We start from the raw sequence: 26,329 nt of genomic DNA, 5'->3' as shown, positions 1-26,329 counted from the left end.
CCAGCAGCTACACAGCTACCAGTACCCAAGCCCAAAGCCTGTTCAAAGCCAGCTTGAGGATGGAGATGTAATGTACTGTCAAAGCATTAATTTGTGAGACCTTGGTCTGGTCAATAAAGCAGACACGCTGGTGCGGGCAATGCGGTTTCCCCATTCAGTCAGACACGATCACTAAACATGAGATTGAAACAGACTGAAACCACCAGCTTGGTCAAAATCACTCATGACTCAAGCTGGATTTGAAATTGTGATCTGAAGTTGAAACACTTTATATCTCATCCTCATGCCTTGCAGGTATCAGGCAATAGAAGATAAAAATGTAATTGGTTCAACTCAGTGAAAATATCATTACTGCATACAGATCAATAGCAACTTCTGCATACATTTTTGTAGCTCAGAAATTGTTTCCTTGTCTCCTTAGAGCACCAGGCAGATCAGAGAGCTGGTTGTAAATCTTGGTCTCTATGTACCCCCAGAAAAAGTTAACGGGGCAGATTTAAAGCCACTGGAGGACGAAGAGAAAAAGGGTCAGAGCATTACACAGCTATGCCTCCTGTGGTCACTCTATTCACAATACAGCCCCGGTAAGTGGTGTATATAGTCTCTCTCAGTGGTGATCCTTTCCCTTTGCTCAGCACTGGTGAGGCCACATCTGGAGTGCTGTGTCCAGTTCTGAGCTCCCCAGTACAACAGAGAAACGGACATGCTGGAGAGAGTCCAACAAAGGGCACCGAAGATGATGAGGGACTGGAGCATCTCTCCTATGAGGAAAGGCTGAGAGAGCTGGGACTGCTCAACCTGGAGAAGAAAGGGCTCAGCAGGGAACTTAGGAATGTATGTAAATACCTGAAGAGAGCGCACGAGGAAGACAGAGCCAGGCTCTTGTCAGTGGTGCCCAGCAACACAACCAGTGACAGTGGGCACAAACTGAAACACAAGAGGTTCCCTCTGAACACCAGGAAACTCTTTTTCACTGTGAGGGTGACCGAGCGCTGGCACACATTGCCCAGAGAGGTTGTGGAGTCTCCATCCTTGGAAATACTCAAAAGCTGACTGGACACGGTCCTGGCCAACTGGCTCTAGGCGGCCCTGCTTGAGCAGGAAGGGTTGGAGCAGATGACCTCCAGAGATCACTTCTAGCCTCAACCATTGTGTGATTCTGTGATTCATTTTGGTTGATATACACTCTCTGCTTTTATGTAGGGGGAGTTGGCTGGGCACAGCCAAGATGCTTCCCCAAGGCAGAGGGCTTTTCCAACTAGCTCTCTTTGCTCTAGGCAAGTGAGTAACAGTAGGTGGGATATACAGACTAGGAAATACTTTTTGCCTTCTGAACCACCTCTATTGAAATATACACATTCATTTCTAATTGTGCATACCATTTTCATACTGTAAGTAAAACTTTCTAGTAAAAACTTCCAAGTAAAACTTTCAGTATTTTCAGCACAGCTAGAAATGATCACTGTGACTCGCCAACATATTTGGTAGTGTTTTTTGGTATAAGAGTCTTGACAACCCAGTCTATAGTTTCATACAGCTTTGCAGAGCTACACTTTACTGCTAACAGTAATTGTACTGTCACTAGTTAGTAATAAGTCAAATTAGTAATAGGCCAACACAATTAATAGGTCGAACTGCCATGCTTTAGACACAAAACATACTCTATATCATTCAACGTGTCATGAACTCAAACCATTAACCGGGGAAGCCAGGCAGTTACTTGGACAGGAGAACAGAACTGGTCTGGTTTTCATCTGTTTCTATAATAAGTTTAACACAAAGATTTTCCTTAATAATATTAACTCTTTTCTAGACTTGGAAGGTCCCTGCAATGAAAACTTGTGCTCTCTTTTAACAATTTAATAAAACACTCGATATTTTATTCATCTGTTTTACATCCCATGGCTATGATAACATCAGAAGTTTCTTACTCTAAAGCTGTGCTGCTTGCCAAGTAAACTAAATATTGCGTTTACATCTGCCTGTAAGCAACATCTTAAAATTTACTTAAGACAATAAAAGTACTTAACGGGAGTGCTATCAAGTAACTGGAATAGTTTTATATTTTTCAGTGCAGAAACCCTCACACACATTTGTGCAGTGCCTCACCCCAGGGTTTCCTCCAATTGTTACCGAATCTTCATTTTAAATTAAAAGGTTAAAAATAACAATAGAATATGAAGTTTGCAATCTCTCTAAGTATATGAATTTCTATGCAGTGTTCCCTTGAGGGAGCTGCATTTCCTCACATCTCCCCACTGAATGGGAGTGGGACTTCAGCTTTCCAGCTCTTGGACAGCCCGAAATCCACTGAAAACACCTAGGTATCTATCTCAAACAATTCGTGGAAAGATAGTAACTTTTGAGCACGTCCTTCAATTCCTGCTCCTTCAGAAACTCAGGTACTGTTTCCTGAAAATCTTTCTATGAATCAATAAGGGAAAGTAGTGTCAAATAAAGCTGAAGTTATTTAGTTCCTCAGCTCTGTGTAAGACAGTTTAGAAGACTTGTGCTTTGGCTCCTTATAGCTCCCTTGATGCACCCAACTTCCTTCCATATTCACAAACAGGGAAAGAAGACAGTCTGTTACAAAATCATTAATTATTACTTCTCCTCCATAAATCTGTGCTGACCCAGTTACCTTTTTGTCTCAAACAAACCTGGAGAAAATACGAGGATTTAAAGGTGGGTCACAATAAATTTAGATTGTTGGGGTGTTGCAAACTTATAACATTCAGATAATTTTTTGATCTCTAACATGCTAAATACAATTGTTGAGTATATCTCGGTGAAAACAGTACTTACTCTACGGGTTACAGTGGGGTCTCGTTGAGCTTTCGATATCAAGTGTCCAAGCAGCGTATTAGTTCTAAGAAAATGAAGGCGGATGTTTGTTGCTTTTGTGAATTCTCGAAGACTAGGGGAATAAGTGAAGTTTTTTGCTCCTGGGCGGCCATTTACCAAAGATACTACGATCTAACAAAGAAGTAAGCGCATTTTTGTTAAAACATATCAACTGCAAGTGTCAGTAGCAGCATACAGCAAAATTAATAAAAGAATCCAAAAACTTTCTAATGTTTCTGAGCGTATTTGCAGTAGCAACTACACATTTCATACTGAAGCCAGGACACTGGGGAAAATAGTGTTAGTCTTGGACCCTCCTGAATTCTCATTACCTATGCGGCACATTGAAAAACAAGAAAGTGCCTCTATCCGTTTTGAAAACAGTGGGTACAACACACAAAAAGTACACGTCTTAACAGGAAAAAATACTAGGAATAGTTGCAAATAGTTACGTTAACGGTTGATAGTGTCAATGGGAGTTTTGCCTGAGTAAAAACCATCAGGTTTTGGCTCCTTCCCAAAGCACATTTATTTTTGGGTTAAGGCACAAACGTTCCTGGAAAATATTATTGTTACCAGGTCCAGTGCCTGGGAGCATATTAATGGTCTTTTGGAAGAAAGTACACAGTGTTGCTTTAGAAAATCCCCTCACATGAAAGGAGGTTTATCTGACTTTCAAAACAAGGGCTCCGGTACATTTTTATTTTTTAAAGAAACAGATGCCAGCAGCCTAGCAATCTCAAATCTCTGTTAAATTAACAATCCGATGTGCACGTACACAACCAAGTAAGAGAATTTCATTTATTTATAACCGACCAGCTAACAGATTTCTATTTTCAAATGGCTCCTATACTCCAAAGTATCTAACAAGGGAATGGGGACAGTTCTGATTGCAGCACAATTCCTTTAGGAAAAGTCACACAGCACGTAACAGGGGATGGCACCAGCAGTGTTCTTCTATGGAAATTATTTTCTACAATATTTTATCAGGGAAATTTTGCAGATATGTTAATAAACAAATTCTAGTTTAATATGAAACTACAACCCCAGATCCATATGCTCAAAACTCTGGAGGAGTTCAGATCTGGATTCTAACCACACCAGGCGTAAAAGGAGAATGTCAGCAGGAGCCATCAGCACAGCCAGGAGTTTTAACATTCACTCAAATAACACAAGCCACAGTTCTGCCTAATGAGGAACAATGGCTAAAATCAGAGCAACGCTTTTCCAAACGCATGTATTATATTATAAACATGTAGCATTTTATATATTTTTCACTTATTCTTGAATGGTAAATACCTGTTTCTACAGCCTTTACTCCCATGAGCAATTCTGAGGCAGTAAGTTCTGCTACGTGCATTGGAACTATTCAGAAAATGCGGTCAACATCTTCTTTAGCATGTGGCTAAAGTGAGGCATCTAAATCATAATAAAAATCAACAGAAGTGGCTCTGAGCAGCCCCTACCCCCACAGGTGCCAGTGAAAGTTAGGAGGACCCAGCTCACCTTCCAAAAAATCTCACCAGTATTTAAGTGCTTGGTTATGGGCTTATTAATGTAGATTCAAGCAGTCATAGCTGAAAAATTACTTCCAGCTCTAGGTTTTATTGGAACAGCAAACTTCTGAAACCGATGCTGTTTGCTTTCAGTGCCACACACATTACTCTTTGAAAAGCACTTACCTCTCCGTTTTCAAGAGGCAGAATGCGAGAGTACTCCGTGGTGCAAAGGACATCGCTGTCCCTCCTCAGGGGAAGATTAGCTTCCTTTCCGAACCGCTCCAAGCAATCTGCTTTGGAGTCTAGTCAAGTGAAAACAAAGTTATTTTTATACGTGAAAATAAACGCTGTTGTTCTAATTTGAATTAACGAAGAAGTATCCCCTGTGCTTTCAGGTAAATTCTCCCCTGTAATTGAATAACGGTGATTGCTTTGCTCAGCACAGAAAAATGGAAATTCCTAAAAAAAATAATTTCTCATCCTAAGCAGTTCAGCAGTGCCTTACAAGATATGGCACAATATTTCTCATATCATCACAAAAAGAGCTATATATACACTACAAGATTTTGCATTTGTATTTCACTTTGGTTTTTGCAAGGGACACCATGGTCCCATGATGGACACTTTAGTTCTGATGTACCAAAAAACCAAGACAAACAAAACCAAACAAAAATTCCCAACAGACTGAAAACTGTTGATGTACTGAGCTACACTTTCAAAATATCAGGCTCATTTTTAATTATGGTCTCGTCACTAATTTATTGTGGCTAACTAAGACAAGAGAAATGTATTTGACGTTCACGGTCTTCACTGCAGCTGAAATCTTCAGTGAGCCCCATGGTCTGATTTTCCTGCTACTGGGCGAATGATTAAAGAAACCTGTCCACAAAAGAGCAGTAACACAAGGATTGATACTCACGAGCAAAATATTGCCAGGGGGTGTAAGTTCTTCCAAAGTCCACTGATCTTTCTAAGATCCAGAGATCTGGACGAGGAGAATTTGCAAACTTGATAAGGATATAGGCAACATGGAAGAGCTGGTAACAGAATATAGATTATATCATGAGCTTTTTGAACTCAGTACCACAATACTAACACTAATGCCAATAAACAAACACCTTTTCTTTAGTGTACAGTGAGAAGGTTATCCTCTGCAGTTTCGTTCCCATTAAAATAATAGGCCAGATTCTCAGCTGCTACCTCACCTGGCAACGTGCTCCAACACATTAAGAAAGCTGCCATAGGACTGTGTTAAATGCCACCACTTACATTTTGGAACAGGTCTGTTTTGTACATGGCTGATTGCTTGGGTGTGTTAAGGGTATAATACTTAATCTTGAAAAGTTAGCATCTCAACACATCATCGAACTAAGACACTTTTGCAGCATCTTGGTACATCTGCGTTGCATTCCAATCGTGTAATTGTGCTTGTAGTCAGGAAAAATCACAATGATGTAAGAGAAATTGCACACATCCTTTACACCGGGCCTCCTTTGGTTGCATTTGATAGTAATCTAAGCCACCTGTTCCCTCACTTTAAGAATATTTCTAGATAATTTTGCCACTTGACAGTTTTTCCAAGTAATAGAAGCAAGCCACCCCAGAGTTCTGTGAGTATCAAATAACACAGGAGAGATTCTTATGACTGGCAGCTCATTCATTGTCTGAAACAGCTCAAAGAGCCTCATCAGCTCAAGGTTCCCAAAGCCAAGAGTCACATCTGGCTTCTTTAGGTGGTCATTGTGTAGCACAGCAATAGACCAGAGACAGAAAGCTCCCAAACACTAGAGCAAAAATGGATTTGACAAGAAAGGAGATCTTACTGTAAGCTTCTTGAGATAGCCCACAGTCAAAAAAATCAGAACATCAGTAAAATTACCTCTACATAAAAGGCTGAAGATAGATTGATTCCGAGGGTCATTTAGAATTTAAACAACCACAACATGGATATGAGCTGTCAATAAAAGTGATCCGATACTGAGGTACAGTCAATATTCAAGTGAAGCTGCACCGGCATTTCCCACTCAACAACCTCAACTCCGAATCATCTGCTTGCAGGAGATTCTTACTTCATTGGGGGAGGCAGGGAGTTACAGTCAGCGGTCTGTCAAGTAACTGCTGCCAGAGCCCTCACATCAAGTACACCCATGCAGTTTATCTTTGCTCGGTCACCACACATGTCACAACCCTGAAGCTAGTACTCTGCACAGGTTATTAGACTCCAAGCCCCAAGCGCATAAAAGCTCCCAACCACAAACTGGCAACAGCATCTGTTGCCCTGCCTGGCCCATTCAGCTGCCAGCTAGGACCGATGCGATAGCTGTCATACCAGCTGGGGCCACCGACAGCCAGATGCAAATGGTGAGCAACGTAATGGAGCAGATACCTGGACATATTTGTCCCTAACCAGTACTGCGCATGCCGACCCCGTGGCTACACACACATTGCAGTCACATGGCGACGTGCAGCCTCAATCTTCACACATCTGTTTCAGACATCAGCTTCTGAACATCAAAAGCATTCACGGGAGAAAGTAAAACCTTCACTTGGGGAAATGGGAGGAATTCAGGGACTTCATGGAGCATGTTCTCATGGTAATACCTCACATGGCGGAAGAAAAAACTGAAGCTTTTTTGCTGTGCATTCATTTAATGCAGCATGTACAACAACTATCCAGGGAAACTGCCTGTTCTACACACACACCAAGGCATCGCTGCAGCAGGTGTCGTACCTTGAAACCTATTTCAGAAACTGTTGATTTGCTGAATGTTGCTGACCTAGGTCAGTGGAGAGATAACTGCGGGAAAAAAACCCACCATCTTTCATGTTAGTGTTGGAATTTAGCCTGCCTACTTAACACAGCCTGACAAGCACCAACTTCACCTTCTGTGATACTGAACTGGGTACCAGACAGTATCTACATATGGAAAATTACTTCCTAGACAGCAATATTGAGCAAAGTGGCAGCCATTCTGTTGACAGAACCATGACAGACCCCAGAACTATGCACAGCGACTGCACAGGTGGCGTGATGCCCTTAACTTACCGATGGACAGCCTCTACACCGATTGTCACAAATAAGTGAATATTTTGGGGACTGTGGCAAGATTTGCTTTTAGTGAGTTTCTGATACTCTTTGCCTAAGTAACTTCCACTGCTTGACTGGCAAGTTTCAGAGTAGGGATATTGGCCATACGGATGCTACATGTCATCCAGTATGGTCATTCAGCACCAAGACTGGTATCCTCCCAGGAAAGCATAATAGCTCTGAAATTAAAAAGAAAAAGAAAAAAAAATGCTTCATGTGCTTTCTTTTGGCCAGCTGAATCTCTCAAGGGGCATTGCCCTGTTCAAACCAGTTTTGCACCGGGCAAGCAACTGCCTATCCATTAAAATTCTTGCTTCCGCTATATTTTAAGGTCTTTGGGAGTCCCATCCTTACGTGCATGTTAAAATATGTGGATAACACTCTGTGTGTTCATCAATACAGATTTAACCCAGACAAATGGTTTAGAAAGCACAAGAGGAAATGAAAGAAGTATACGGAAAAGGTCCCTGCCTTCTCCAGGACCCCATGGCTTGTAGTCACGTTGTGGAATCATTACAACAATGACCTTCTACCTACTCTCCAAGAAAGCAGATGACATCTGCTTCAGCTTGTCATACAGTTATTATATTCTTTTACTCAGATCCGGCTCAAAGTGCTGCCACAGCCAGTCTCGTCTCATCGCTCGTAACAGGTCATACCTTCTCATAAGTGTGAGCAAAATAGTAGCAGTGAATTCCATTTCCACAGTGCTTCCACTCTGCTGAAGAAATATGAGACATGCTCACTTATACATCAGTATATGGGCTATAAGCATCTGCTTTCATAAGCATCTAAAGGATAAAGTGGCCAAAATGAAGGCACACAGCTGAATCAGCATGTGGCACCTGTCAAACGCCTGTATGCCACATTCGATATGCAGCTGTGGAATTAGCTTAAGCCTATGACTACTCAATACATGCGAAGTTGAAGTACTGTCCGATATGTGTACTGTATCAGGAATCACGCAGCAGGCTCCTCTACCAAGTCTGCCATTGCAAGAACTGCCTCCCAGCACCTCATTTTGCAAACTTCCATGCAAACCACAAAATGGAAGAAAAAATGTATGGCAACTTCCACCTACTGTTGCATATATCATAGAATCATAGAATTGTCAGGGTTGGAAGGGACCTTAAAGATCATCTAGTTCCAACCCCGCTGCCATGGGCAAGGACATCTCCCACTAGATCAGGTTGGTCAGAACCCCATCCAGCCTGGCCTTAAAAACTTCCAGGGATGGGGCTTCCACCACCTCTCTGGACAACCTGTTCCAGTGTCTCACCACCCTCATGGAGAAGAACTTCTTCCTAACGTCCAATCTGAATCTACCCACCTCTAGTTTTAATCCATTCCCTCTAGTCCTACCATTACCCGACATCCTAAAAAGTCCCTCACCAGCTTTCTTGTAGGCCCCCTTAAGATACTGGTAGGCCACTATAAGGTCTCCTCAGAGCCTTCTTTTCTCCAGACTGAACAATCCCAACTCCCTCATATGAAGACCTTCAATTCGCATGCAGTTCACCTTCCATCTCATAGTCTGAAATACCGCTTGGGTTTGTACAGTCACATTTGGAAAGAGGAAGGGGATAGGTCTTGATAAAAATTAGAGTTGGCTATTTCACGACAACGTATCACCAAAACTTAGCCACCAACTCTATCATCTGTCCTACTTATGGCTTCATACATGTGCCAACGATTTGGTCCTGATCTGGATCAAGGATGAAGAATAGCACCTGAAAGTCTGAATTGCCACTACAGTTGAATACTGACCAAGTTCATAAATGGTCTCTCTCCTGATCTGATGAAGCAACAACGGAAGAAAAATATTCCTTCGCTTAGCAAATAAATCCTAGCTAAAGATAGAGGAGTAACCTTGCTGACAAAAGACATAGAAAAGCAACCATTAAAAACAATTTCAATCACATATTCTAAACTGGCATTTCAGTAATTTAAATCTTGATCCCATTGCACAGACAGAAATAAGACCTACCCTGAAATAAAGGCATAATAAACTCAAAGCAGTGCTTGTCTTCAGTCGTTCAGTTTTGGGAAAAAAAGGAAGTGAGTTTCTTCACTTCTGAAAAAATGTTTATTTGCTTGCTTTAAAGTGAATTTTCTTTCTTTAAAAAAAACAACCATTTTTCAAAAGGAGTGTTAAAAATGTAAATAAGCATTAAAAATAACTGCTCTTTCGGGGCAATTATATAATAGTAAAAAAAAAAAAAATTCCCCCAAAATCTGAAATACAGTTTAATCAAAATTCTGACAGTTTTCCTATATGAATAGGAATTGAGTTTAAAAGTAGAAACAGTATTTTGTTTCCAGTAATGGAAACCATCCACTCTGGAAATGCATGCTTGAAAGAGGATGTATTCCTGTAAATGTCCCAACACCATATCCTGCTGTAATCTAGCAGCACGGGTCAAACATGATGGATTGTCAACAGCTGGAATTTAACCAGTTCCATACTGATGTGACCTTTTCCTGTTCACTCAAGTTTGTTCAGATTTGAAATGTTCTTGGAGGCGGTGGCCTCGGAGATTTATAGAAACACAGACAGAATTTTAAAAAATCACCCAGTAGAATGATCAAAATGTCTTGCTCATCCAAGAACGGAAATTATAATTCAATGTTAGGAATTACCAATATTACATTATAAAGACAGAAACAATTCTATAGAAAGTCTTACAGTTGAATTTAAGACTGTCTTAAAAGAGCTCATTTAAATTGAATGAGAATCACACTGTACCATTATTGCTGATGATAAAATATTATGATCTCTAAAAGCATGCATACTACTTATTTTAACCCAACAAAAAGAAAACTTCCTACAACCCATTGCATTCTCATGAGAATTCTAAAAATTACAAAAATAGTCATTAAAAATCTTTTCTCTATTTTCTCTTTAAAAGTTTAAACAACTCTTTAAATAGAGGAATTTCCAAGATTTGTTTGAATCCTGAAATACATACGCAAATGGAAGAAAGATGTGCATATACAAAAGTATAGTATATTTGCCTCCATTCCTACCACCATAGACTCAGTACAGAATATTAAAATACTGGAATGACTTGTTAGTTAAATGCTGGACATAAAGTAGTACAAAAGAAGAAAAAACTATGTTCTGAACAAATGCGCACCTGTGTGCTCCACGTGTAGCAAAGGATTGTCCTGCCTTTTTGGCTCACGAAGAATAAAAATTCCTGGAGTGCGGTAATAACAAGAACACAACTAGAGCCAGGTAGATCATCTATCTGAGGCATTCTATGTACCTTGAGATGTCTTCAAAGAGATATCAACAACAATCTCTCTTCATGTAATCTGAATTGTAGAAGTACGGAGAACAGCTGTTTCCAGCACGATAGCATTTCCTCAGACTGTATTAGCAGCTATATCTACACCACCAAAACTTCCCTGGACATAATATGACTGTTCTTCTAGGCTTCAGGCATTACCTCGAATAAAGTCACTGGGGCTGACGTTGCAGATTACGCAGAAGATAGTGAGGTCCCTGCACTGAAGGACCTCTGCGAAAGATGCCCTACATTAGCAGACACGCAACCTTTCTCTAATTGCTGGATGCTTTAATAAAGAAAGTGAGAAAGAGGCAGAAATCTGCTGATTGTTCATTACCTAAACTAAACTGCTCAGACACAGACCAATGCAGGAGTGGGATCTAAGGAAGTGTGGGCTGTGCTTAGCACCCGCTGCAGAACACACCTTAGTGCCACTGATTTCACACGGTCGGTGTGCGCATGTCCATTAGTTTATTAATGTAATGAAGCCTTAAGGTCTTCAGCATTGATTTTTCTCAAAGATCAAGACATAAAAACAACAACCTATTTAAAGAAATAAAAATCCCATGTACTTTGATTTCTTGTGGTTTCTTTGTGGTTGCAAAGAGGTCAGCGCCCCCTTTCTTCATTAACCCCTCAGTAGGAAATGAGGCACCTTTGCAAGTCCAGACACTTAATAAAACACTCCTGACAGTCAGTATTTGGTAATCCCCAACAACATATTTTGCAGATGAAACTGTAATATTAAAAAAGGCCAACTAGAGAGAGTTGACCCAGCCCTTCTGGCAGTTGCCAGCTACTCTTTTGGGTATCTGGAAAAGTAGCTATAGCAGAGGTGCAGAAAAAATCCCGTGTGGGTAATATCCAAGAGGCATTAGATCCACTGAATGTGTTCCATCCAGTTCAACTGCATACACATATATACAGCAATGCTAACCGTGTGTAAACAGTGACAGTGACTGGAGAGGCCCTCATTGTAGCCGAAGTCACTCCTTGCACACCAGCTTCACAGTCTTGGGTGCAGAAGCCAGGAATAAGTGCAGGACTTCCAACACGGTTCAGTTAGCGCTGTCCATGTTGTATTCATATCACTTTTTCATTTAACTAGTCACATAAAGCATATTTAGTTACGTAAGTCAGTGCCTGTGCATATGCCCCACGAACACGTCTGGAGATGCTAAGTCTTTTCTCTCTCACAGTTGATGGGCAGGGCCAGAATGGAGAAGCTCTCCATGCTCCATAGGCACTATTCTGGAAGGAAGGAACGCTTCCAGAAATGAAAGGGTAGTCCATTGTCCAGGTTCAATCAGTCCTTGGTCTTTTTGCCAAGGCTGCAGGCAAATACATCAATGATTGTCAGTTATTATCCTGAAATTTCTCATGCAGCCACTTTTCCATTGGGATTTGGACAAAGACCAACTCAATGTTCGTAATTATTTCTTATATATGGCCTGTTTCTTCACAGAACACTGAAGCTATTCATATGGGAAAGGATTTGAACGATTCAGACTTCACTTGTCCAGGAGATAAACATCCCCTTATGAGGGCTGCAGTCCAAAGTAAAAGGAACACAGTAATACTGTCAGTGCTGGAAGGAAACACAGGGAAGTGTGGAGGGCTGGAGGCTATCAGCAGAGGTTCTACTTTTACTATATTGAGTTGAAAGTGAGGTATTTAGGACAGCGCATCACAAAATGGAAGTAGCGTGTAGGAATGGGCATGGGAAGGGAGGTGGGAGAAGCGGAAGTACAGGCATCGAGGGAAGTCAGATCAGAGTGGGAACAGAAACCTTCCGAAAGGGATGGTGAAGAAGAACTGGAAGAAGACAGTGTCAGGAAAGTTAAGGAGAGGAAGACTTGAAAAGTTTTTTCTCTATGGTTTGAGAATAATACCAAATTAATACCAAATCACATTTTAAAGCAAATGACACAGATCTATTACTGCAAACATAAGAAAAAAATTACTGGGCCATTCAAAAGGTCTTTAATTAAAGCTTTATGAAAACACAACACATTGACTAGATCTTAAAGGATAACATATGAGCAAGAAAGGATGTAGTTAGGGTATTTCCCTGATGAGGGGAAAGCTGCCTGTAGCTTGACTGAGGAATAAATGGAGCTTCCATTACCTGATACAACTTTCAGAAACTTTTATCAGACAGCTGCTACTTGACCAGCTGAAGTTGTGTTAATCTAGAGTTCACAAGAAGAAGCACCTTACTGTGCTATGAGCCCAAACCAACTAACTTCAAATAGTCTTTTGTGGCAGGATCCCAAATCGGCTTCCTGCACGAACTGAAAAACTCAGAACCATAGCTCTCTAACACAAAGTAATGCAGGATTCTCTGTGACAATAGCATCCCCATTTTTTGATATTGCAGGGACAATATTGTACCTACCCCAGACCTAAAAGCCCCCTTTCTCCCCAGCGTGACGTAAACCAGCAGAGCAGGGGTCAGTGGTGCTGTGGAGGCAGAGCTCTGCAGGGCTTCCAGGGGAAAGGCTTTGTCTCACTGGGGCAGCTCTCTAGGACGGCAGAAGCTTTATGCAGGGGTTCTCGTGCCTCAATTTGTACGACTTCTCAGTGTTATTATAGAGGTCACACAGTTCCACACCAGAGTTCGGTCTAATTTCAGGATCAGCGGTAATATAAAGTCTTCAACAGTCAAGCACAATGAATGCAATGACTATTTTTGGAAGCCCAGTTCAATTCAGCTTATGATAAATCTCCCACCACCTTGACAGTTTCTCCCTACAGGAGAAGGGCCTACAGGACACTACATTTTACAGAATGACAATTAAATTAACTGTTAACTTCAGACACAGTGTAAGAAATTATGTCAATCTTTCGTAAGTTAACAACAACGGGTTTTAATCACAATAATTAGACAGAGCTGATTAATATTTCCAACAACAAATATTGTTTGTAAAGCTATGGACATAAATGATTGCTATCAAACATAAAAATTAAACCCATGAGAAATACCTACCATATAAAAGCAACTCGGAAGACTTGCCAAACTGCGAGGCTCTTTCACAAAATGTTTACATGTCTTCATTGGCAGATAACGTAAAAGTAGAGAGTCCTCCACAGGCCATACCACTTATCTTAAATTTATGGTTGAGTTTCCCTCCCTCCCTAATAAAAGTACTAATTTGGACATTACATTCCACTGTGTGCCTTTAATTTACAACAGCGACTAATAATATCACTACACAAAAACTACTCAACATAATAGTGCACAAGCCTGAGTCTTTCAACACTGTATTATTGCCACAAAAGCACGGTGAAGAAATGACACATAACTAAAAGCAACAATAAAATTTGTGGACTGGACTTTTTGAAGTGTAACATTTATTTTTCACCACATGTGATCATGTTATCCCGAACCTTCATCTTCTACTTCTGAAGACAGAGTTCAGAAAAATACCCGGGGGACTATTACTGTAATACCTGCCGAGCACTAAGAAAGCCAAGGATGAGGGCACACCTGCTAAAATTAGGCAATCCAAAGAGTCAGGGGAAGGGCAATGAACTTCAGTCAGACATGCTGGATTCAGAAGTTTAAAATATGTTGAAAACTTACATTGGGAAAATCAGGACCGATTAAAGGAATAAATGAGATTTCATTTGATCCAAATATTTTAAACAAGTCAGGAATAGCCACCGTATAAGCAGGTATGGTAACAAGATGCAGAGACTGCCTCAGGGATCAACATTATAATTATTATTCAGAAGGACCGTGATTGATTAGAAATGTAACTGTAGTACAGAAAGTCAGAAAGGGAAGTAAAGCAGGGCTTTTGCTTTAAGGTTTTTGCTTTTTCTCATATTACAAAGTGCAGCAAAAAGAGCATTTTACTAGCAGAAAGATTTAAGATCCCGAAGGGATTTTGACTTTCAAAATTACCCCCAGCCCTTGTGCAACAGAAACAGCAGCAGGTGGGTGTTCTGTTCCAACTCCACGGCAGTGAGCGCTCAAACTTCTCCCATGGTGCAATTATTCAACCAAATATTGCCATCAGACCATGGCAAAAGCCTCCACTGGGACTCTGCTCTCAGTCTTAAAGATATAATGGCAGGAATGCAGCAAATTAAAAGCTTTTGACATTGTGCTAAGTTCTGCTTCCTCTAATTGTGAATATTTTACGACCGACTTACAGCTCAGCCATTGCGGCCCTGCACGCGTATGTACCTTACTCTTTGTCACGTTCTGCACACGCAAAAACCTTTCCATACTTTGTTTGCAGAAAAAGGTGCCTCGTGTCAAAATAAAGAACAGAGCAACCACTCAGTGAGGAAAACTACATCCCTATCTTTTCATTATTAAAGCCTGTGGTTTTGCAAGTATTTAGGCACACATCTAACTTTAAGAACACTTTTTTTCCTTAAAAACTAAAACATTAATTTCAGCTCACTTGAGGGGGAATTGCACTCCGAAAATTTCCATCTCTCTCAACTACTGAGAAAGCCTGCATGACTCACATACACTAAACTCTTAATTTTTAGGACCCTGAAATAAGGTAAGGTGAATTGCGGTCCCAGTGTTTACCTGTTTGGTTAAGTAGACTTACTCTGTCACGGCATTTAATTTTCTTCTTCGTTATTAGTATTGTGCACTAGCATAAGAATTTGGGGGGTGAGAACACTAGGCAAAATGTCAAAAGTGAATCTCAAGTTCAAACAAATCCTGAGATTAAGGTTTAACTGACTGAACGCAGATATGAGATAATGGCCGTGAAGTGAAGAAAAAAAAAATAAAAAAGATCACATGAATCCTACTAAACCCTCATCCATCCACCGACTAAAATTATCCCTTCCTGATCACAAGACCTGAAGTCATTCTGACCTTTGTCTTGGGTTTCCCTGGTTTCCAAGTCAGGCCAGTTCAGGGTCACCTTTCCAAGCGGTACCAGAGTAAAGAGAAACAAACAGCCTCCCGCTGAAAAATCCTTTAATAACTACCAGAATTTTAGCATATAGAGGTTGGTCTCCAAGGAGTCCCATAAGAAGAAGGCACGCAGTCCACATCCTTCCTCTAAAGGAAGGAGGTTTCTCAAAAGTTTACTCAACACATAGAAGATAAGGTGTCTGCCAGTAGGTCCTCCAAGGAAGCTAACAAATGCACAGTGGGAATGGAAGTTTTGGATGGAGCAATGTGCTACGGAAGTAGATGATGATGATGCACAAGCGTTGGCCACAAATATGCTGGACTACACCACACGACAAATTACAGCCTGCAACCTAATCCTGCCTCTTGCAGAGACCACAGCGGATGCAAGCAGCTCAGAAGGTAAGGTCTGCTTTAACTGGGAGGCGACTACCTTCCCATGACTATTCCCAACACCCTGCTCTGCATTCAGGGCCCCTGCTCTGTATGCCCAGCCTGAAAGACACCCTTCCCTACAGTTTGCTGGGAAAGAATGACTGAGCAACTCCCTTCACAGGAAAGCAAGCCACCAGGGGATGCAACACCCCTCACGTGTGAAGTGTAACAGAAAGAGCAACACAACTCAGAGGCAGGTCCGACCACTGTGTGCTAGGCTAATGTGGATGCTGTGGCCTAAAAATTTATCAGCTTCTACATAGCTCTCCCTTCTTTCATGGTACAGTGGAGAAAAGCAACAGAAAACAGGCATGTTATTAATTTAAGTAATAGACATGCAAATTCAAAAATCACAGTAGTTTACTTTAGCTATTGATATTCTCCATTTTAAGTTGTCTAGCATTTCTGCACTGCTGGCATACTGGATCCAAAACCACTGAATTAAGACACCCTCAAAATGAGAACCATTCTGGTCATGTGAAGGACAGGAGCATTAAAATGCCATGTAACAGAAAAGGTAAAATAGTTTGCACCTGGATCCCCAACACGATGGCAGTGAAGTCTCACAGAGAAACTTTTTTCCTTAGTTATTTCTCCTCTTGCTGTTAACTAAACTGGAAGACTATTAAAAAAATCCTGTCCTATATAATCAGTCAATAAACAGTTACTACTGTCCAAAATATATATGCATATCTGTATTTTGCAGCCTCCAACATGGATTGTTAGCCATATATTTTCAGCTGGTGTGAACTTGCAGAGCGTAACTAACTTCACTGGATCAGTGCCCAATTATGGCAGCTGAGAATCCATCCCTGTAACTTAAAATACAGATAGAGAGGCTTTACTGTTAGCTACTTGCCTATCGCCTGCAGAGGAAATACAGGTGTTCATGTTACTGTCATATTACTAATTCATATTACACTGGTTTTGCTGTCCCTTCCCTTTTAGACCATGTTATCATTATTTTTCTGTTCTAAGAAACTGCCTATCTTGAAGATCTTGCTGGATGACAGAGAAACCAGAAGGAGCCCCGAGGCAAATGCAGACTCCAAACATTATTCTCAGAATGTGCATATGGTAAGAGAGCAAGAAATATCTCTCTCTGTGGGCCCATGGAAAAGGGGAATATGAAATGGAAGGCAGAGCCCCAGTTGCAACTGACCAATATGCCTCGTAACCTCAAGTTAGCAAGTTACAGTACCTGTGCAAGAAAACAAAAAGTCATTCAGTCTCTGTGATGCTGGTGGAAAAAAATATTATTAAAATCCCTGAGGAAGATAATCACTTTCATAAAAGTTAACTTGGTAAAAAAAATACAGAACATAAGCCAGACAAAAAAAGGTACGGTGCTGGAAGGTGAAATCCTCCCAATTGCAAAGCTCATATATAAATGCAAGAAATGATCAAACCTCACCCAATGGCTCATCCACTTACCTGTCCCAGATCTAAAGTAACATTGACTTCGTTGTACTTCAAGCCCATGGAAAGAGGAGGACTTTGCCACCAGCGCTCCGTGCCATCAATGGCGTTGGTGATCGGGTGAGCTTTACTGGGATCAGCAGCATTGCAATAATCACAAAACTGTCCCTGAAACACAATAAATGAAAAAGATGGTCTCAGTTGAAGCCTTATGCACTGCAGACACATGCTGTTGTTAACTGAGACTCTGAACTAGAGTGTTGACTAAAGATGGGGTTGAATTTTGTTTATATAGTGTAATTTTTAATGTATAAGGGATGCCCCTGGCGATTAAATTACACATTTATACCCTGAAACACACTAAATTCTATGTTGCAAACTAAACATTCAGAAATATCTTTAAGGAAACTACAATAAGTCTTTCTTTATTAATTAATTTATTGATACTTTGGTGAAGTTACCTATATTGCATCTGCAGGACATTAATGACACAAAGATTCTGAAAACTGGATTAAGACCAACACACAAATTATCCTCAATTCTCCTAAAAGACCGTGAATTATCCACATATGTACATAGCCTGGTATTAATAAATCTATAAAAAATACTCTGTTACTTGCCTATAAGTTCGGTGTTACAATTTTATAATACTGCTTTCAATTTTTTCATGCCATTATAACACATTCTGAATCAGAGACTTCTCAACGATACATACTCATGGAAAATGCAATGGATCCTATGGACTGTTCCTTTTAAGCTTCCCTTTAAAGAATACCATTGTATCTTCATTTGCAGAAGTTACCGCCCAATTTCCAGTCCACAATTAAAGCCACAATTAAAGCCACACTCCGTAGATGCCCTGATAATCTGTCTTTGATAGTCTCTAAAGCTCTTTGTATTCTTCTGTACAATAACGATGAAAAAACTTCAGGAAACATACTTGGTTTTTAATTTGGCATCTTGGCTTGCCCCACCAGCAGTATTTTTATCTTCAAGAAGCTTCGTTTTATAGTCTACTAAGATCAGTGCTGAAGCACTGTAATTAGTTATTTAAGGGATCTTTTTAGTGTCTTGTGCCAGACACAGATCTTTGTAGAACCCCAAAAGAAAAATGACATTTTCATTGAATGGCAGCACTTAATGGTTACTTCAGTCAGACAGTTGCTTAATCCATTCAGCCAGTGAGGTCCTGACACTGTGTTGGACCCATGTTTTAAATAAGGTAATACGTGCACCATTCTCTTTATCAACTAAGCCTATTTTCATCAAAAAGATGTGACAAATCTTTTGTTGTTTCCACAACCCATGTTGCCTGGCACGAAGTGTATTCCTACCTTTTAATTATTAACAGAATCCCATATAACTGCCATTATTTTGTTCGTCGCTGCTGTCAGACTGTAAAGTAACTGGAGCCATCATACTTGTCCACTTTTAATAGAGGAATAACATTAGGGCTCTCACATTCTTGCTGGGTACAGTCTTGCAAGCTTGGTGATTTTAAGATGTTTATCTCTAGCAGAATTTGTTTAACATCTGCCATAGTTACTAATGGATTGGAAACTACTACATCATTCTCATGTGATACAAATACACCATCTTGTGTCTTTCAAATACAAGACACAGACTTGTACTCCACTCCACTGAGTATTTCTGCATCAGTAGTAATAATTTCAGCCTCTTCTCCCAGGTGAATAATGACAGGACCAGAGGAAGTGGTCTGAAGTTGCGGCAGGAGAGGTTTAGATTAGATATTGGGAAGAATTACTTTACTGAAAGAGTGGTCAGGCACTGGAACAGCCTGCCCAGGGAGGTGGTTGAGTCACCATCCCTAAAGGTATTTAAGAAACGTCTAGATCTGGCACTTCAGGGCATGCTCTAGTGACAGAGATTGTAGGGGGTTTTTTTGTGTGTGTATGGTTGGACTCGATGATCTCAAAGGTCCTTTCCAACCATGAAGATGCTATGAGTCTATGATCTGCATCTAGTAATGGTTCCATCCTCATCCTTCTCTTCCAGAAAGCCCAGAATATGATGTTGTTTACAGAAGACATGGCTACTCTTAGCTGTTCTGATTCATCACTGCAGGTATCGACCTGGATGAGGGTTAACTCCCGAGAATTCAAAGAGTTGTTGAGACTTACTAAATCCTCACATACACAGGATGGTTAACTACGTCTGGGGTCATGTTATAACACGATTCTCCTCCAGCTCTTTTAGAGAAGGTGATTTGGCTGATTTTTCATACAAACTACAATATGCCAGGACACGGCTGGATTCAGTGACAGTTTGTTGGAGCAGACACCACATCAGCCCATGCTGGCTACAGACAACGTTGCCAGTTTCCGCAGTGATGACAAAGAACATCGTGTCACTATCTGCAAAATCAATACACTGAGAAATCAATCTGTGCCCCAACGACTGCAGTTACCACCACATCAGAGCATCTTCCCGGTTAAGATTTTTCCTGACAAATGCATCCTTGGAGTTCTGACATACACATTATAACAGTACAAGCTTCCCTAAATAGTTTTACAACGTGCACGAAACGTTGTCGTTAGATCTAAATACACGTTCACAATGATCAGGCTGGAAATACACAGGAAACAGTTGCCACTACAGCAGTTTCATCTCTGATCTGGAACCAGCCTCGAAGAAAAGCTGAATGAACAGAAAACAATGAGGAGTATGAAATGCAAGCGTTACATTTGTACACACCTATGTGATTTCAGTATACCAGAGCACTTGATCTGAACTCAAGATACCATCTTTTCTTCTTTTGGGGCACGTAATTCAAAGAATTTCATTGCAACAGCTGGAGTTTCAGTTATTTAAAGTACATTCCAGCAGCCCTGCCAACAAGGCAGCAAAACAAAAAAAAAAAAAAAGAAAGAAAGAAAATAAATGATTGGACAGAACAGCGTTCCCTGCTTCCCACTGGCAGTGTCTCAGGCACGCCGCGCTCAGCCTGTCTGCCACAGGACTTGTCTCCATTCCAGGAGTCTGGGCCTCAAGACTTTGTTCAATTTTGGCTGCCGTTCACCAGGCAGGCAGGTGTGCATTTGCTGGTGACCTTGGTACCCTCCTTTCCCCTGGCTCCCCCAAGTGAAGGGGGAAACTGGAACTGCATGAGGGAGTTTGCTGAAATACGCCAGCGTGGAGCAGAGAGACACCCAGGGATGAAAATGTCTTGCCTGTAAGCTATAGAAAGCGACAACAACGAAGGATTTGTTCGCTATTTCATGCCTAGCAGTTCGGCACCCAGTGCCAGGGCAGGACAGGTATGCAGTTAAACTTTAATTCACACCCGCACACCACTGCGAACAGACTGGCAGACAAAGCCAGGCATGCCATTTATCCATCAGTCGCTGAAATATATTACACCGCAGTGCATCTCTTCACTCAACACTGTTCTTATTAAGTCATTGTCCCGCTTGCCAACGTGCTAACTAAGGGAAACATACTGCTTTCCACAGTGTATGTCCAGTGCTGCCTTGCAAGCCTCGGTTGAGCTGCCCATGAAGGGACCGTCCACCCCATCGATCAGCTCTCCAAAGGGATTTAAATGATCTCCAGATGCTCTTTCTGGATTTCCTGAGTCCTACAGGCTTCATTAAAAGACACACCACCAAATGACAAGCTGAACAAGAGAGGCCAATGGAAGAGCAGAGGAAATGAAGCTGGGGTTACTCTTCTCTTCGCCTTATTTTCAGTGCTTGGGATAGCACTGCCAACAGAGCTGCCTGCTCCCTTCGTCTGAACGAAGGTCATAGAATCATAGAATGGTTAGAGTTGGAAGGGACCCTTCACACCTTCGTTCCAATTTCCCTATTCTCATAGAGGAACAGCTGCAATCCAGCCTTGCAGAGACCCCAGAAGTGAGTGACTCAAGCATACGGCGCTGCTTTAACTTGAACTGACCTGACACGGTGGCTATTACACCTATCACTTTATGTAAAAGCCACATGACCTTCCCTCAGAATCTTAAGAAACAACACGTGAATGCTGATGCTGATTTAAAATCCTTCTATGTAAGCTCAGCTTCTGTAAGTTCTCCATGAAAGAAGAGATTCTCTCATTTACAGTGTCTCTGAACTTGCGAGGTGGAGTGGCTTGATAATACGTACATTGTGCTGTTATCGCGCTCTCCGTGGCTGGATTTCCCTGGCCTTTTGAAAGACTTTCCAACCCTTCTTGAACCACAACAGCTACTGGTAAACCACAGAAGCATTCATGTTATGTATCTCAATGGGGCTTTGTTAAAACTGGAGAGAGATGCTGCTGTATCCATGCTTACACAAACGCCGTAAGAGGCACAGCATGCTTCCTTGTGCCAGGGCTGAGCTAGCAGTAGTCCTTCTGGGAACTTGCATCAGGTGTGAACCATAACTGCCCTCTAACCTAGGACCTGTAAGGCAAACATTTAACAAGAGGAACTCCCCCATTTCTAACCTCTTCCTACGTGCAGCAAACCCTCATTTCCAGTGTTAGTATATAAAGGGAACAATTACAAAAACCATCAGTGACAATGTGCATCACACAACAGGCTTCGTTCCACTTGCTTGATGTGTTTATCTGATGTTTGCCTTGGCTGATTTTTGTTATACTGTGATTTCCTATATTCCAAGGCATGTTAGCATGAGATTTCACTGCAGCAGCAGGCTATAGCATGTTGCTGAGAGATTATTGGTCTTGCTATTCACCTGGTGGCTTGGTGGTTTCAGGCAACTTTAAACGTGGGTGTTGCGTCCAGTATGGAGGGATGGATGCCTAAACTTCAGAGCTACATTAGAAACGGAGGACCAAGCAGCTTCCTGATCATGACAACCTGTTTTTGTAACCTTAGTTTAAGCATGTTACACCCGTGATCCGGTTTTCCTATTAGTAAAACTGTGTATTACTCAGCCTGTAACCTCCAAAGCACTTTGAGCTTTTTGTGACAGAAGGCACGACACAGATGTAAGGTAAACTGAGGTTCCATGGTGAGGCAGGTAAGGCAGAGAGAAGTTCAGGGCAAAGCGCACTGCTGGCTCGTGGCTGCTCAATGAACTGTGAGGGCAGGCTGCGTGATGGTGCATGCTCCCTTCTGACACACAACAGAGTGTATACGCTGCACCCTCTTAGTCCTCTCCCCCTCTCTCAAGCATCTGTCCCCATCAAAAAAATGAGAAGAAAAATTCTCTTAGCCATTGCAACCTATTATGAAACCAGATATTAAGAGTTATTTCACTATTCAAACACACAAACACCTCATAAGACTTCAAAACACCAACCCTTCTTCCAAGATGCTAAAAATTGACTCGCATTCTTTCTCTATTGCCTGGAGTCAGAAAGTGGACCTTAAAGCTTTCGAAATCCCTTTCAAATTGCAGTTTCATTCTGGCTCTCTTCTCCTCCCACCAAGCCAGAATACAAATAAAATAAGTTTGGAAGGTCTGAGGCTTTAGGAAAGTCCCCCCTCAAACAAAGTTCTGATCAAACCGATACTGAACATCCATCACAGGACATCATAGAGTTCGGTGCATCTGTTACTCCTTCCTTACTCTCTAACAGACATGTTCATACAAGTTTCCACCAAAGGAAAAATACATTTCCATTAACCCTTTGCCAGGAGCCTTACCGTTTATTGTTGTATTTCTTGTGACTGGCACAAAATGTGTGTAATAACCTCATGCTATGCTAGGAGAGAACATCATCCTCCTCACTGCCCTGTGTGCTTATGCTCCCTGTCAGGGCCTCAAGGAATCTCTGGTTTCCCCCCACAAGCCATGCAAGGCACAGACGATAACCCTCACATTCAGCACTTGTAAAATGCCACAAAGCCACACAACTAAAACCAGACCTCTTGTCCCACCGCCCCTGGAAAGATGCCCGCTCTCCAGTGAGGAGGTTACCAGCACAGTACGACCCCATCCACCCCCCTCAAGCTCACTTGCTTTACTCCCAGAAGCATCAGGCTGCTCTCCGCGGACCACGGGGCCAAGCGCCGAGGCCACAAAACCACGGGGTGGGTACCACTCCTAAAGCCACCTCCCGGCGCCCGGCGGCACCAGCGGGTCTCGCATCCCCGGCAGCGGCCGCAGCACCGTGGGCACCGGGAGCGACTGGGGACGGCGGGGACGGAGGTGGAAGGGGGTGACCGGGGACGGAGTAGGGGGGGAGGACAGCTGCTCCCCGTGTCAGGGGACCCCCTCCAGAGGGTGCCGAGACACCTGTGGGCAGAAGCCCCGCTGCCCACCTCCACTTCTCCCAGCGCTTCCCTGCGTGGGGTCCCGCTGGTCCACGCGCTGCGGTACACGCAGCCCAGCCAGGAGAGACCCCCTCAATGTAATGAGACCACGCACCCCAGGGTAACGGCAGCACCCCCGGAGGGGCCAGGACGCCCCAAAAAGACACACACACAGACACACACCACCCCGCCGCTCCGCAGCGCCGGGAGACGGCGCGGGACGGGGAGCGGGCTGCCAGGGGAAGGGGGTCCCGGCGCCGCCCGACCCCTCTGCGACCCCACAGGGCGCCCCGGTTACCTGGATGGCGCGGCCCAAGGGGGCGGCGGCCGGCCCCCCCACCAGCTTGCAGTACAGCTCCGGCCGCCCGCCGCCGCCGCTCGCCACCGCCTCCCCGCAGGTGGCCGTGGCCGAGATGCTGGCTGCCGCGGCCAGGTTGAAGTAGGGCGGGTGGAGGCTGAGCCCCATCCCCCGGGAGCCGGGGGGCTGCGCCGGGCAGAGGGTGAGGAGCGGCGGGAGAAGCGCCCAGAAGAGCGGGGAGCCCGGCGCCGCCGCCATCCTGCGCCGGGCTCTACCCTCGCCGCCCCCCCCGCCGGGGCGGCCCTATAGCTGCGGTGGGCGGGCGGGCCGGGCTGGGGGGGGCGGTGGCGGCAAGAGGCAAGGGGGCGGCAGAGGGGCTTCCCGCGTCCTGCCCGCACCTCCCTGCTCGCCCTGCGCCGGCTGGGGCGGGGCAAGGCGAGAGGCAGCGCCGGTGCGGAGCGGCGGGCGGAGCGGGACGGGGACGGGGACGGGGACGGGGACGGGGACGGGGACGGGGACGGGGATGGGGATGGGGAAGGGTCTCCGGGCCGGTGGGGGTTGCCCCAGGTGTGTGCCCTGACGCCCAGCTCCGCGGGCGTGCCGAGAGGTGACACACACACACACGGCCACCCCCCGGCTCAGCTGGAGCTGTCTGATCCTCCCCCCTTGCGTAGCGTGCGGGTTAATATTTTTAACGGACCGTGAAGAAATCTCAGAGCATCCATCCTCGAAAGCTGTGACCTGTCATGTCACATACAGGCAGGAAAATCAAGGTTTCCCAGCTTTTTCCTCACTCAGGGCTATCTCCACACAAGGTATAGAATCATAGAATGATAGAATGCTTTAGGTCAGAAGGGACCTTAAAGATCATCTAGTTCCAACCCTCCTGCCGTGGGCAGGGACACCTCCCACTAGACCTGGTTGCTCTGCAGGTCCTTGGGAAGGCACCCTCCACAGTTGTGCTGCAAAGATCACAACTCCTTTTGCTATTTTCAGTGCTCTGAAGCCGCTTGAAACCGTGCAGCCCAGGCCACCCCACTGCAATGCACAGCTCATGCTCTCAGCTCCTTGTGAAGTAGGTGTTCAAGCTCATCCAGGGCAGACAATGAATCTCCTGTCTTTTTTAAGGTATTTGGCACAGGCTTTGGATAACACAGAAGCTGGCGGTGGGGAGAGGTTGGGGAGGGAGGGGGAGGCCTAAGGACCGTGTCGTCTGTATCAGGCATTGCACTGCTTAATGGTATTGCTATCTTAAGTTTCATACTCATTCACATTTTCAACCCCACACGCACCCACACATCCAGCGCTCAGTTCTCTTAACAAAATTTGCCTGATTCAGGCACAAAGATATGGCTAGATACACATACCTCTAATATTTTAATAGTGATTCATGTGAGTTGCAAAGTATTTCACAACTTCATGAGGGCTTTGCTAAATGCTACACAGCACTAGCAAGGGAGATCCCTGGCATACTGTTTCAAGAAGCACCAGCCGCAAGCTATTGATTTTGTCTGCAAGAAAATATCACCACCCTTGTTTTTGTGCCACTAGGGCTTTAGCACACCATAGAGGCATATCTGTAGGAGACAATTTCTGTGTCCTCCATAGTAAAAGCTGGCTTTCATGAGTGTAGCCTGCTGCCAATTCAAATATATCAGATTTGGCTTTTCTACCCGTAAATGCTTTCAATTTCTAGAGCAACTTAAAAATATTCTCCTTTTCCCACCGTGACATTGTGAAAGGAAAATACCTTATTGCATGTGTCCATCATGTCACTTCCTACAATAGTTTGTACTTCATAAAAACTATGAGAGGTTTGAATACAAACAAGCAACACCATCTTCAAACATTCCATTAAAGAAAATACCCCTTATCAGGTAAGATATCCACTGGTCTCTTCCACATATTTCTTGAAAACCTGTTAAATCCTAAAACACTCGGAGTATATCAGTTTTTACAAGTGGAGATCTGGAAGTATCTGATGCAAGCGGCCTTTAAGGCCAGAGTAAGCAAGCTCTTACAAGGGCCTGCCATCCATTAACTTGCTGAGCATCCTTGTCCTCTTTGTTGTTAGAGGAATTAAATAAAATTGAATAAAAGCTGAGCAGAGCATGTGCCTGGTAGAGAAGAAACATTTGGGTACTTTAAGAGAAATGCATTATAAAGTACAATATTAAGAGGAAACAATGAAGATTACAATTATGAAGATTACAAAATCATCACAATCTCTTCCTGAATAGTCAGATTATCTCCAGGCTGGGCATTCGGTTTGCAGTCTCTGACAGATGTTGCTTCTATATATACCCAACAAGCTGTGGAAGATTTTCTCCTCCCCA

At 43.2% G+C, this 26,329-nt stretch overlaps 1 protein-coding gene across 3 annotated transcripts in view; it reads right to left on the bottom strand.

Annotated features, from left to right (window-relative positions):
• LAMA3 (laminin subunit alpha 3) overlaps window positions 1–24,254 on the bottom strand; it is a 124,416-nt gene extending 100,162 nt beyond the window's left edge. For all 3 annotated transcript variants that reach the window (XM_074576845.1, XM_074576846.1, XM_074576847.1), the window contains exons 1-5: window positions 23,994–24,254; window positions 17,485–17,637; window positions 5,263–5,380; window positions 4,527–4,645; window positions 2,806–2,976 (exon numbers count right to left, since the gene is read on the bottom strand). In XM_074576845.1, the coding sequence (XP_074432946.1) occupies window positions 2,806–2,976; window positions 4,527–4,645; window positions 5,263–5,380; window positions 17,485–17,637; window positions 23,994–24,251 (819 nt within the window). In that variant the 5' untranslated portion in view covers window positions 24,252–24,254. The remainder of the gene's footprint in view (window positions 1–2,805; window positions 2,977–4,526; window positions 4,646–5,262; window positions 5,381–17,484; window positions 17,638–23,993) is intronic.
• Window positions 24,255–26,329: the final 2,075 nt, after the last annotated feature.

Source organism: Larus michahellis, chromosome 2 (assembly GCF_964199755.1).
Source record: "Larus michahellis chromosome 2, bLarMic1.1, whole genome shotgun sequence".
Classification (NCBI taxonomy): Eukaryota; Metazoa; Chordata; class Aves; order Charadriiformes; family Laridae; genus Larus; species Larus michahellis.
Note: the sequence above shows the minus strand (reverse complement) of the source record. Positions and strands in the feature narration are given on the sequence as shown.